The 14,863-nt window shown below is 43.1% G+C and overlaps 1 protein-coding gene across 1 annotated transcript; it reads right to left on the bottom strand.

The window, feature by feature from the left end:
- Window positions 1-414: 414 nt before the first annotated feature.
- On the bottom strand, window positions 415-3,505 carry LOC124501491 (cationic amino acid transporter 3-like). The gene is given in 4 exon segments (XM_047065716.1): window positions 415-760; window positions 763-924; window positions 927-1,347; window positions 1,350-3,505. Coding segments are annotated over 4 exon segments (1,782 nt in total). The 5' UTR covers window positions 2,385-3,505; the 3' UTR covers window positions 415-596.
- Window positions 3,506-14,863: the final 11,358 nt, after the last annotated feature.

Consider the following 14,863-nt stretch of genomic DNA (forward strand, 5'->3'; position numbering starts at 1 on the left):
AATCAAAAAGACAAAGATAAGCAAGTATTGTGGAGAGAAAGGAATCCTCAGGTACTCTTGTTGGGAATGTCAGTTGGTGCAGCCACTATGGAAAGCAGTATGCAGGTTCCTCAAAAAATTACAAATAAAAGTACCTATGATCCAGTAATACTGCTACTGGTTATTTTTTTAAATAATCTCTACACACAACATGGGGCTCAAAGCTACCACCCTGAGAGAAAGAAATGCATGCCCTAGTGATTGAGCCAGCCAGGCATCCCACGGGTACTGGATATTTGAGCAAGGAAATAAAAAATGTTTTTTTCTAGTTTCTTATAATAATAACATTTTAAAGCCAGTAAGCAACTACAGATACAATTCAAGTAGACAAGTAAAAAAAAAAAAAAAAAAGGAAAATTAACAAAGATGCACCCATCACTCCACAATATACACAGAGCTCTATTGGTGTTCACCCACCAACATCCCATGGGAGGCCCACCTTGCCCTGTGATCAAGAGTACTCCATTACTATGCAGGGGGACCCGACTGGGTCGATGATGTCAAACTACATATGTACTGACACAGCTGAGTTCAAGGTCTACACTTTTTGCCCTAATTTAAGTGGGGATAGCGACCCAGCTGTGCTGGATCCCATAGGCGAAGTAGATAACAAACCCAATTAGCATCCAGACACCAAATACTATCCAGGTGCCAGCTGTCATCTGCATCATAAGGTAAAGATTCACAAAGACGCTCAGTAGTGGGAGGAGAGGCAGGCAGGGACCTTAAAGTAAAGGGGACTGGAGCTCCGAGGCTGTCTCCAGATGACCCCAGTGATCCCAATGATGAGCACCAGGAGCAGCACAATCACCAAAATCCACACTGGGTCTCCAGAAAGCAGAACTGGCCCCTGGGTCAGCACCAGGCAAAGAAGAATGAGCAACAGACAAGCAGTGAGGAACAAACATGGACAACCCGGCCAGAGAGTGGAGTGGGGGTGGAACTACCTGGAAAAAGTAGTCGCTGTAGAGGCAGCCTCTCTGCTGCAGGTCCATTCTCCTCCTGCACCTCTGCTTCATTTTCCTCATTCTGCATCTCAGGCTGATACCTGAGGATGAGAACACAAATCGCAACCAGGGAATGAGAAATCAGGGACACAACTGACCTTAGGTCCAAGAGATCAGTGACTCCAAAGAAGAATACAATGACTGGAATAGTTCCAACAAACACAATGATCATGATAAGAGAGTATTGGAAGGAAGACATACGGGTAAGGACAGGGAACAGGAGGCCATCCTTTGCCATCATGTATAGCACCTGACACATTGGCCACACAAAGCTCCAAAGGCTGGCGGAAAGAATGCAAATGCATGCAAAAGCAATGCAAAAGCTACCACATGGTAGACAGGGACCCAGCCAATATGGAGAAATACCTCAGGCAAGGTGCTCCCAGGTTGGAGCTGGTAGTAAGGCACCATAAGTGTGAATGCTGAAGAGACACCAAAATACACCAAAAAGCAGATGAACAGTGAAATCACAATGCCAATGGGGATGGAATGCTGGGGATTCTGGGCTTTTTCAACTCTGGTAACAATATGGTTGAAACCAAGAAATGCATAGAAACAGGTAGCTGACCCACCAAGAATCCCCTTGAAGCCAAAAGGCCCAAATCCTCCAGAGCCCAGAGGGCCCAAGCTCGAGGTGTCATTGAGTCCAGCCTTTATGTAGTCCTCTTCTGTGAGCTTCCAGTTGTGCAGGTTCCCCTTAATGAAGCCAGAGGTTATGACAAAGCTGAGAGCCAAAAGTTTCACCAATGTGACCAGTTTGGCAGCTGTGGAACTCAATAATGATGTGGAATACCAAAGACTCCTGAATTCCATGAACAACAACACAAAACCCAGAGCAGAGAATTCTAGATATTCTGTAAGGACAGGGGGAACATGTGCCAAGATGCTCTCTTGCACAGTCTGAGACAGCCGGTTCCCACGCAGGTTGTCGAAAGTTAACATCCATGTGATGAACACAATGGCTTTCTCAGCAACAAGGGCGAGGATGAGGTTCCAGCCAGTGATGAAGGCCCAGTGTTCACCTATAGTGACAAAGCTGTAGAGATATGCAGAGCCAGAATGGGGAATGTGGGTACTAATCTCTGCATAGCACAGCCCAGCCAACAGAGAAGATAGGCCAGCCACCAAAACGCAGATCACAAAAGATGGTCCTGCTTGATTTCTGACCACCTCACCAGCCAGGACATACACACCTATACCCACTGTGTGGCCCACACCCTGGGTCACTAAATCCAAAGTGCTCAATATTCTCTGTGGGTCATTCTCAGCCACCGGTTCCTTCAGCGTAGGTCCGCGTACCAGTTTTTGACCAAATCTACGAAGTGTCTGATGCAGCATCTAGCTGGAACTGAAGAGGATTCCAGGATCAGAGAGCTACAGCAAGTCCAGGGAGCAGAGTCTGGGATCAGAATCGGTGAGGTGAAATTTAGACAAGTTGAGTTGGGGCTGACAAGGTTTGTTACTCAGGCTTCAAAGCTGCTCCTTTGTATTTCACCTGGTATGTAATAGCCCTTCCTAAACCCTAAATAAACAATAAATATTTACTGAACAATGGTGTACAACCAACTTACAAAAGTTCACAACCACAGCTCAGAAGTACCCATGTCACCTGTTGCAGCCTGAGTATCACAGAAACTGAAACAAAAGATCATAAAAAATTAATGCCATTTACCCCCCAGAAAAGTGCCAAATATCTATCAATATTCACCTTTTTGCACACCACATGACAAAATCCCATTTGGTCTCATCTAACTCATGTAGCCTCATGGGCTAATTAAGTTGTAGGACACAAAGAGTATGAAGCTATTGTGCAACAATTTACACATGAGATGTTTGTGTGGTGCTTCAGCATAAGTTATGAAACATTAATTCATGGACTTGAGGACCTTGTTGTAGTTACAGAACCATTTCTCAAATATCATCTGAGTTTAAAATACAAATATTGGTCCCACTGTCTTAAAACTCTTTACCCCCAAATCAGTACCCAAGATCAGATGGCCCCCTTTCTCCTCATCCTGCATCATCCATTTAGCTGTACTGATGGCAAGGAAAGTACAGTCCAACCCTTCTCTTTACCCATCTAGGCCACAGGGGGCACTGTGAGAAGAGAGGAAGAGGGAGAAAGAAGCAAGGCCTTCATAACTCCCTGAAAGAACTAGAGGACACTCTCGTGAGGAAACACAGGAGAAATAGGTGCGTACGCCAACCAAGTGTCCATTACTCAGGAAGAAGAGCCAGAAAGGGCATTTTGTGAATTCTGACATTCAGTAAACCTCACCCAAAGCAACAAGGAAAAACTTACTGCAGTTTATATGTCCACAGTTATGAGAGTGTGGTGGGTAGGAAGGAAAGCAGTAGGTCACCTAGCTCAGTTGCTCACGGCCAAAACAATTCGTTCTGTCTCCTCCCTCTCTGGGTTCCAGGAGAAAAGGTGAGCTCAGTTATGGAGAGAGTCTTCTCACTGGCCACACTGTGCTCTATAAACACCCTGGGCCATCTGTGATGTCAGTGGCCAGCCACCTGGAGACCCTGCCCTGCTCTCTGAGCTTATATTAAAACACAAACTTGTAACTCCCTCTTAATTTTCTACCATAGTTATTTTTCACTCGCTCAAACCATGGTCTCAATATGCCAAATACGTTTTGTTAATCAAGGAGCCCTACATGTGGTTCCTCCTTCCCCTTCCTGCACTGCTGCTATTAAAATGGCCCCCTCCATTAAATGGAGCAAGACTTTGGTGAACAATTCACAGCAATGTCTCAGAAATGAGTAGAGAAAAACAGAGAAAACAAAGTCATGCAGCCCCCGTTCTCCTCACTACTTGGGCTTTGGTTGTGAGAGAATTTTAGGAAATGTTGTCAAAGGATTTTAAAGGCAGAAAGACCAAGTCAAAATTGAACTTTCTTCTCTACAGATTATCAAAAGGAATCCTAATGTTATGGGTCAAAGCTTCTGTGTACAAATCCATCTAGACTCCTTATTTGTCACCCACCAGTTCCAAGGTTATGATTTACTAACAAGCACACAACATAGACAGAGTCAATACTTAACTCATGGAATCTTGCTACATTATGAATAGCATTGACATGTTGCCCACCCACCCCCAGGCTTCAAATCCTTCAGTGGTTCCCCACTGCCCTTCCTTCATAGTCAGTCCTTCCTTCCTTCCTTCCTCCCTCCCTCCCTCCCTCCTTCTTTCCTTCCTTATCCTTCCTTCCTTCCTTCTTCCCTTCCTTCCTTCCTTCCTTCCTTCCTTCCTTCCACTTCTTCCCTTCCTTCCTTCCTTGCTCCCTCCCTCCCACCTTCTTTCCTTCCTTTCTTCCTTCCTTCATCATCTGATCTGTGTTGATTCTTCCAGCCTCATCCCCTGTCCACTTCCTGCTGCAGCTGCAATCAACACTCACCCTGTTCCCTTGCCTCCAATGTCCTCTTGTCCAGTTTGCGTAGCTAACCCCACTTCTCTTTAGTTCCCAGCTCAGAAGTTGCTTTCCCAGGAAGCCTCCCCTGATCTTATGCTGCCCTTCCTGTGTGTTCTTATAGCACCTAGCTTACCCCATGTGCCATTTATCCTAATGTATCAGAATTTCTGCTCAGCTGCCTGTGTCTTCTATCAAAGTGTGAGTTAGATGCTTAAGAGATACTTATTGAACAAATAAACTGAGAATACAAATCTGAAAGAGAACATAATCCAGAATTCCTACCTAATTGCCTTTATGAGATACATACTTTGTAGCCAAACAGTATTTGTAATCCTGATTTAGGTAAAGATATAAATCATATTAATCCTTGTAGAAGGCAAGCAAAATGAAAAGTGTGAAGGGAAGACAAACTGATGAAACCTTGACTGTACATCATTCATGGCAGGTATAAGCCACACATGGTGACAAAGAATTGTCAAATGTTTTGAAGATATCAGGCCCTATAACCTCGGTGGGATGTCTTAAGGCAGAGGTTCTTACTTTGGGGGACAGAGGGAGGCATAATGAAGACACTGGGGAACATTTTCAAACTTCATATCCTGTCCCTCTGGAGATTCTTGTCCACTAGCCCTGTGCTTCCCATTGCTACTGTAAATCACCCCAAATGACAAGAAATTGTCCTCAATTTCAAAGGGAAGAGATTACAAATCTTCCTTCATGGGAAAGCAGCACAGTTTATCATTTGGGCGTAAAGGCTCTGCAGGTACATGATTCAGGTTCAAATCACAACTCAACCTTATACTGGGTACTCTGGACAAATTAGTTAACCTCTCAGTGCTTTAGTTTCAATAACAGTCAAATGAAAGTAAAAGTACCTCATAGGGTAATTGTGAGGCATAAGAGAAATGATGTCTATAAAGTAGTTAGCTCAGTGCCTAGCAAACAATATGTAATTAAGTAATCTGCCTAATGTTTAATACTGAAATCCGATCCAAATTCCTAAATTTGAAAATCAATTACTCTTTATAAATTTCTAGTGCCAAAATCATCCACTAAAATTCGAGCCTGTTAGCTTGCCCTCATGAAACAATGAAAACAGCTTTATTCCATATATTTTGCCTTGAAATGCTAAGTACCCCAATTAGACACCCCCTACATGGTGCTAAACACTTGGAGGTTCTAAGCTCACTGGGTTAGTTCAGGCATCAAGAAAATGAAAGCCTTAAACAACATCATCATCATCATCATCATCATCATCATCATCATTTTTGCCTATGGATGCCTCATCTTATTCCGAGAAGGGACGGTTCTGGGTACTATAGTGCTAAGAGCAATGAGCATTATGTCAGAAATTTTGGATTTGAGCCTTTCCTCTTCCACTTCACTATGTAAACCAGGGTTATTTGCTTGATCTCTCTAAGCCTCAGGTTTCCTCACCCACAAGGAACCTTACTTCACTTCCACTACAGGATCCACATAAAAATTTGATGAGAAGATATAAAACATCACCCACTGCTGGTGGGAGTATAGCTGGAGTCACCATCCTGAAGCACAATCAGTGGAATTAAGAATGCACACTGGGGCGCCTGGGTGGCTCAGTCGGTTAAGCGGCCGACTTCGGCTCAGGTCGTGATCTCGCGGTCTGTGAGTTCGAGCCCCACGTCGGGCTCTGTGCTGACAGTACAGAGCCTGGAGCCTGTTTCGGATTCTGTGTCTCCCTCTCTCTCTGACCTTCCCCCGTTCATGTTCTGTCTCTCTCTGTCTCAAAAATAAATAAACGTTAAGAATGCACACACCCTCCCACCCTGCAATCCCTCTCTGAGATATACACCCCAGGGAAACTCTGTCCTGAGTTTATAAGGAGGCTCATATGAGCGAGTTCATCACAGGGCTGTTTCTGAATACGGAGCTATGCCAGCCTCTGTTACTAGAGGAATGTGTAAGTAAAATGTGCCATATATACACAATGAAATATTACACAGCAGTCAGAAATTTTAAAAAGTAGATTAAAGATAACAACATGGGTACATTTCAGAAGCAATGTTAAGTAACAGAAGTAGAAGCAGGATGAGGTATACAGCAGTTACATTTATATACATTTATAAAACAGCCAAAGAACCCTGCCTATTTGTCAAGAATATGCACATATCTGTTAACATTTTCATGTCATTCTCTGATAAAACCTTCTACTGGTTTCTCCTTTTATGCAGAGTAGAAGCCAATGTTTGCATTTACAATGACCTACAAAGTCCTACAGTATTTGTCACTGACCCACCTGCTACTCAGCCTCTGTTTTTCTATCTCCCTCACTCATATTCTTCTAGCCCCCTAACCATTCTGACCTCCTTACATACCAGGCAACACCCTACCTCAGGGCCTTTGTACTTGCTGTCCCTATGACCATACCACTTCTAGCCCAGATAGCCCCATGGTTGCTCACTTCACTGCATTTGGTAAAAGACCATGTATAGCATAGCCTTCCTTAATCACCATATATACAACTACAATCTGCTCCTAACCACCCATACCACCCCTTATCCCCATGCCCTCATTTTCCTCATACCACTTTTCACTATTCAAGGTACTATATGTTTTACTTAATTGTTTATTATTTCCTCACCCAAAAGATGTAAGTTCCATGAAAGCAAGGCATTTTTTATTGTTTTTTTTTCTTTGCCTAGTCCCCACACTACAACTGTGTATTTGTAGAGTGAAGGAATGTATCTAAATACACATATAGAGCAGAGCAGGGATTGGGAGAACATTTGTTATATACACTGAAGGAAGTGCCTCCAGTGAGGAGGGGAAATAATAGAGATCAAGATGAAAGGGGTAAAATAAAATGCATTGAAAAGGGGCCTGATAGGAAGCAATGATGCTGAGTCCATGACTGAGGGAGGGGTTGACTCCACTCTGTGCATGTCACGTTCAACAAGGAATTGCATGAGAGAATGTTGTGGGAGTTAAGTTGAAGGGTAACTGTACCCTGTAATTGTCAGGACATGGAGAACACAGAGAAGGAAAACCTGCTAGAAAAAGGGTGGAGACCAAGGGAAGATGGAGCACCTCTCTTACCAGTTCCCTCTGAACCCATTTCCCTTTTCCCAATTCCTCTGTCTCCTTCAGCTCCGTCAACTGTCTCTGGAGTTTCCTTACTGGGCACTAAGGATGCTTGTACCATGTTTCTCTCTCTGGGGAACCATCTCCAGCCACCAACCTCCCAACAAAGATACAACACAACAGTGGTTCTTGTCATTTGCTGAGTCACAGAGCCCTCTGAGTTTGGTCACCACAAAAAAATGTCCTACAGTCTTCTGAAGTCCATTCATAGATGTTCAGCGGGAATCCCAGAGGAGGACCATCTGAATGGCAGGGTCAGAGATGGGTAAGGCTTTTGATCATTTCTGTTTCCCTCAACTCTGTTGTGCAGGGTGGTCCTTGTGCTCTTCCCACATTTACTGAAGACGAGGGACAGTGGGCTGCAGACAAAGTATGAAGATACCAGAGAAACAACCCAAAGAACAAAACATCTGGGAATTAAATTAATCACATTTCATTACTCCAACACAAGCAGGCAGAAGAAAAATGAACAAGCAAGCTTATAGAAGACAAAGCAAAGCCATGATTGGGAATCCTGAGAGATCCTACCACAAATCCAGTTTATAACAGTACACAAAAACATCATCCTCAAATGCTATTTTTAGAAAGGCCCTTTCTCTGTGCAGTAACCTACAATTATCCCAATAGTTTATATTCAGCCCAGACTCTCTGACCCACCTCTCAGAACTCTGCCCTAAATCTTCCTCTACCCTCAGGCCCATCACCTCCCTCCTGGCTCAGCTCCTCACATCCTGACTTACCCTTCCTGGGATAAGCCTTTGGCCTGAGTAAGTGCCTGTCCTGCCAGGGATGCCCTCCTCACTCCTTTTTATCCTGTTGTCATGTTCTAGGTCTTCTCAGTCCTATTCTACAATGTTACCCCTTGTGTAAGGGAAGTATTTCCTAAGGCATCCTGACTGGTCCCATCTCCAACCTCCCTCCAATTCCCATCTGCACTTAAGGTCCATCCTGATGCTCAGCTATAACTCATTTTCCCTTTCTGTGTGCTGGTGTCCTGCATGTGTCACTTAAATTCCTTTATAATCTAAAAAGATTCCAGGGGGCAGGGCCAAGATCTATCTACCTCCTTCTTCTGGATTCCACACTCCCACCTCCTACCTCACTACCCAGGACAAGAATCTGCTCAAAATCATACGAAGCAACCATAAGAGGCATTTAGGACAGAGAAAATGAATTTATATATATATTGATCGACTACTATATCTTGAGATTCCTAGAGGAAATTTGTTTTGCTTGTTTTGTTTTCTGTTTATTTGTTTGGGTTTTTGTGTGTGTTTTCGTTTTTGAAAGAGAGAAAGGCCAAACAGAGGTGTAAACAGGAGAGTAGAACAAGCACCATCATCTATTTCAAGCACATTTCCAGGATATTTCCCTAATGAGGGCCCTGGGTCTGTGAATCTCATTTTAACTAGGAAACAGTCTCTCCAAAGGAGGTGCTTGGTGCATAGGAGGTGCGGAAAGAAATCCGGAGAGAGGCCAGGGAACATGAAGTCAGCTTGTATGAATTCCACAATGTCCCCAACTCCCCCTTCCCTCCCTCTCCTCCATGTATTTCTCGCAGTCTCTGAACTTCTTCCAAACTCCAAAACCAAAGTTCCATCCCAAAGTCTCCCACAACAACTCCTGTCAAGTCCAACAATCCACCCATTAAATTGCAGTCTGTCTTCCCCTCCCAGCCAGCCCCAACCACTGCCCTTTATCCTGGAGGTCATTGTATTCACTGCTCTGTCTCTGAGAAGGGTACAGCTCATCTGGACATTTCCTTTTCAAAACATTTTCCAAGACAGTAAGTTCTACTGGCTCCTCTGGCTGGGTGTTAACACTCTTGCCTATCAGGAGTTGGCCTAGTGTTTCCTCCTGAATAGCCTCAAAGAGAGTTTGGATACCAGTTGTTTTGCTAGAAATTTGATGAGGACTTGAGAGGAAGGCTAATGAGGCTGTTAAATAATTATTTTACTTCCCAAAGTTCCAGAGAAGTGGATTTAAATACAGCATCTGCAGAGATCATATCAATCCTCTGTATCCAAAAATAAATCCTTTCTAACCTAAAGTATATAAAAATTTCTTCCTCCTAAAATTTCTAGACAATGAAGACTCTGGAGCCAATCCAACTAGTGACTCTCAAACATTCAACTATAAAGGTTTTTAGAAAGCTGAGCTACCCCAGAGTTTCTCAAGTCCTAACTCAAGCAGCGCTGCAACTGAGGTAGCGGCAGTCATGAATACAGGAGTAGAAGCTTTGAGTTCAGGGCAAGAGTTTTAAGTAAAGGTAAATGTTGTGTACATGTACAGCAGCATGTCCAAGAGTGAAACAGTTCACAGGCATATGGAAAGGCAAACAGAACAAAAGCCACCATGAACACTGGGGCTGAGTCTCATACCCAAGGGTAGAAGAAATTGGTTTCCAAAATCAAATGAAAAATGGAATCTTCCCAATTTCTCCTTCTGTTTGGCCTTCTCTTCAAGTCTGTATCCAATCATGGTCTTTCCTTTATCTGTTCAACTAATATACTGATTCTCATTTATTCAGCACTGTAGATAAAGCAGAAAAAGCACAGAAATCTCTCCACACAAGTTGGTTACATCCTGTAGTTGAAAGCAAACAATAAACAAATAAGTAATATGGATATATATTGTGTTGGATTTGCAATCAGTGAGACAGAGAAGAGGGAAGCAAGAAGAGGTTAGGATGTGCTCAGAGTGGGTGTTGTGATTATAAAACGGGTGATCCAAGAGAGCCTCACCTTCACACTGTTGTGCAACTTGTTGCACAGAATTTGTTCATTTTCCTCAGCTGAAACTCTGTACCCATAAACACTAACTCCCCATTCTTCCCTCCCCGCAGTCCCTGGCACCACCATTCTACTTTCACTCTCTGAATTTGACTACTGTAAGTACCTAGATATAAGTGGAATCACACAATATTCTCCTTTTGTGACCAACTTATTTCACTTAGCATATGTCTTCAAGGTTCATCCAGACTGGAATATATATCAGAATGTCCTTCCTCTTTAAGGCTGAATAATACTCCATTGTGTATCTCCCATATCTTGTTCACATTCCATCCACTGGCGGATTCACCTTTTAGCTGTTATGAATAATGCTGTTATGAATATGTGAATAGAAATATCTTCTTGAGTCCTTCCCTTGAATTCTGTGGGACAACAACCAGAAGTGGGATTCCTGGATCCTATGGTAATTGGATATGTAGTTTTTGAGACATCACCATGTGTATGTATATATGTATGTGTGTGTGTGTGTGTGTATATATATATATATACACATATACATATACATGTACATGTACATGTACATATACATATACACACATATATATATACATATACATACACACACCACATCTTCCTTATCCATTCATCAGTTGATGGACATTATGGATGTTACCATAATTTGGCTATTGTTGATAGCGCTGCAATAAACATTGGGGTGCATGTGCCCCCGAATCAGCATTTTTGTATACTTTAGATAAATACCTACTAGTGCAATTGCTGGGTCATATGGTAGTTCTATTTTTAATTTTTTGAGGAATCTCCATACTGTTTTCCAGAGTGGCTGCATCAGTTTGCATTCCCATCAGCAGTGCAAAAGAGTTCCCCTTTCTCCACATCCTCACCAGCATCTGTTGTTTCCTGAGGTGTTCATTTTAGCCATTCAGACAGGTGAGATGTGGTGTCTCATTGTGGTTTTGATTTGTATTTCCCTGATGATGAATGAGGCTCACCATCTTTTCATGTATCAAAATAACACCAGGATTCTTTACAGAGCTAGAACAAACAATCCTAAAATTTTTATGGAACCCCACATCCTCTCAGTGTCCCTACACTCTGGATCCATGTCCCTTACAAAGAGACCACTTCCATAATTTGGGGACAGGGTGCTGGGCTCCACTTCACAAACTCAACCTGGTCTTATAGGCACAAAGTGCAACAAGAGGATTTAAGTTAGACTCAGTAGAACTTCCCAGCACAAGGGGTCTGAAAAACCTCCGCTGGTGTGAAATTCACTAGGAATGTAGGAATGGCCTTACCAGAGGCCTCCAAGAGACAAGGACATGGTTTGGGCCTGTCTGGCTAGTACTGACAGAGACAGAAGTTTTCGCTGTGATTGTGGTCATCCCAGCCTCAGGAGGTGGCACACAGAGACTTTTGGGAACTCTATGGCTCTCAGACAGAATGGGTGGAGCCTAGAGTTAGGAAGTGCAGCCTGGTTACATTATTCGAAAATCCTGATGGGATTCAGGGGATTTGGGGGAGACAGTATGCCTGAACCCTCCGTAGTCTGGCCCTCTGGTCAGAGCAGGACATCTGAGCTCTTCCAATGCAAGACCTATGTGAAGGCTTCAGTTCAGGCCCCACCCAGTCTCAGGTCCTAGGACCCTGATGCCATCCCTTTGTGCCTGGCAGGGCAGAGACTCCCCATGCTCATGCTATGCAATCCCCCACACCCCAAACACAGACAGCCTTTCTCTTCTGGCCTCCCACTCACCCCACAAAACAGCCTGAATCCTGCTACAAATGTGCACAAACCAAAGACATCTTCAGCTATGAGTCTTCAGGATCTTCTGAGACAGCACACACATATACATATGTGTGGGGAAATAGGTTCTACTTACATAAATGGGTTAGAAAAAAGCTTAGGGTGGAAAACTGCCACCACAGGGCAAAAGCACTGAAGGTTAGCTAGTGAGATAGTGTAGAGGAATTATGAGTTACTTGTTATATCACCTGCAGGAAATTACTTTCCATATGATGCCAATAAACTAATGTACTTTGATCACAAACTCCACTTGCCCCCCCAGGCCCTTTGCTTCTTGCACAAAGCAAGTTAATGATTACTATCTGATTGTTTTCTTCACATTCACCTCATGTGTAAGATCTTGAGAGCTCAATAAATACAGAGATGAAACCCCTCTTTGGGGCTCTTGTCTCCTCCTGGACATTAGCCACTCTCATATTCAATTCTGTGTCCCCTCTCTTGCTGGTCAAGAGAGAACTCTAGACTCATCATCTGCGACAGATGGTGACCCCGACGTGATGAGAAGAAAAGCCTATGTGACTAGAGGTCAATGTGGCTAGAAAGCAATGTGTACTCAAAGACTACAGAATTCCATGGATTGACTAGAGCTCTAAAAGAAAAAAAATGCATGGGACTTTAATCTCTCCTGATGAGGTAAGAGAAAAGTGAAACTATATTAGGAGCTGCTGCCGTGGAACTTTTGAGAGAATTATTATGGGAGACTCCCTATCCCCAGAACAGAAACAATACATTCATATAGCACTCCTTAAATTATTAATGATTATCCAGCAACACTGACCTTGGTTTCCTGAACAAGGAACATTTGACCTAGACATGGGAACAAATAGGTAAAACACTACAGGGACGCCATACATAAGGTGCCAATGTTACATCTGAGGTCATTCTTTAAATTTTTTTTTTCAACGTTTATTTATTTTTGGGACAGAGAGAGACAGAGCATGAACGGGGGAGGGACAGAGAGAGAGGGAGACACAGAATCGGAAACAGGCTCAGGCTCTGAGCCATCAGCCCAGAGCCTGACGCGGGGCTTGAACTCCCAGACCGCGAGATCGTGGCCTGGCTGAAGTCGGACGCTTAACCGACTGCGCCACCCAGGCGCCCCACCTGAGGTCATTCTTACATGGTCTATTGTCACTACAGCCCTTCTGCCCCTGAGTGCGGATGATGTTATGAAGATATAGACCCACCCAAAGTAAATACAAATTTTTCCAAGGAATCTAGACCTCCTTATTGTCAGCCAGCCCTTTTGACACCCCTATGTCCAGAGAATGCCAACTCCCTGCTTTGTCATTGGAAAAAAAAAATCTGTTCTTTTAAAGGAACAAAACATTCCCTCTGACATCTTTACCACGATGCTACAACCTATTAAGAATGATAGGGGCGCCTGGGTGGCGCAGTCGGTTAAGCGTCCGACTTCAGCCAGGTCACGATCTCGCGGTCCGTGAGTTTGAGCCCCGCGTCAGGCTCTGGGCTGATGGCTCGGAGCCTGGAGCCTGTTTCCGATTCTGTGTCTCCCTCTCTCTCTGCCCCTCCCCTGTTCATGCTCTGTCTCTCTCTGTCCCAAAAATAAATAAAAAGCGTTGAAAAAAAAAAATTAAAAAAAAAAAAAAAAAAAAGAATGACCTTATGTGTTTACAGATGCCACGGGGAAAACTCACAAGACTACTTGCCTTTGGAAAACTGGAAAAAAACGGAAACATATAATACACATTGCACCGAGATCTACCTAACATTTAGAACTGTGAGCCATATTATTAGCTATAGAAACCTTTTCCCAACCCTTCAACAATGTCTCTGAGATGTCAAGGAGCAGAGACCACCCATTTCAGATTTCCCCACCAGTGTTCCAGGTAAAACTTAACCATGGGGAACAAATTGTCTTAGGTGGACCTAAATGTAAGTTTGTTGGTTTGGAATAGACCTGTTTATCAAAGGTCAAGTAAGCTCATGTTAGGACTTAGAGTAATGGTTAATTTTTCCTGCCTCCTAGTTTTCATGGTGATTGTTAAGATAGCTTTCAAAAGCTTTCGAACCTAAAAAGTTTTGCTTGCATGATAAATTGGGATTGAATCTAGGACTTTTTTTTTTAATGTTTATTTATTTTTGAGCGAGAGAGAGAGAGAGAGAGAGAGAGAGAGAGTGCAAGCTGTGGTGGGGCAGAGAGAAAGAGGGAGACACATAATCTGAGGCAGCTCTAGGTTCTGAGCTGTCAACACAGAGCACAATGCTGGACTCAAACTCATATGACCCAAGCTGAAGTCAGATGTTTAACTGACTGAGCCACCCAGGGACCCCTAGGACTTTTCTAAATAGGATAGGATGCTAAAGCATTGATTACTAAACAAGGCTTATCTGCTTTTAGCTTCTTACTGCAGACAAACTAGGGATATTTGGGTCTGATGGTAAACATGCTTTGTGCTTTATAACTTTTTGAGGTTTTGTTTAACAAATTTCCCAAGATTTAAATTGTGAGGCGAACGTGATAACCACTACACTACGGAAACAGCTTCCCAAGATTTAAATTGTAAATGAAGTCTTTTTGACCAATTAGGCTTCTTTGGTATGCTAAGTTACTCTGGAAGCACTGTCAAACACTTAATAAGCCTTAGGTTACATTTGAGTAAATTCTATAACTATTCTATAGATTATATGCAATTCCTAGTTTTAATATTTCTTTGGTATAAGGTCATCACTTGATATTCTAATTATTGAAGTGTTATG

This window comes from Lynx rufus, unplaced genomic scaffold (assembly GCF_022079265.1).
Source record: "Lynx rufus isolate CCGP_SWC_20201006 ecotype Redwood Valley unplaced genomic scaffold, mLynRuf1.p SCAF_7, whole genome shotgun sequence".
In the NCBI taxonomy this organism is placed as follows: Eukaryota; Metazoa; Chordata; class Mammalia; order Carnivora; family Felidae; genus Lynx; species Lynx rufus.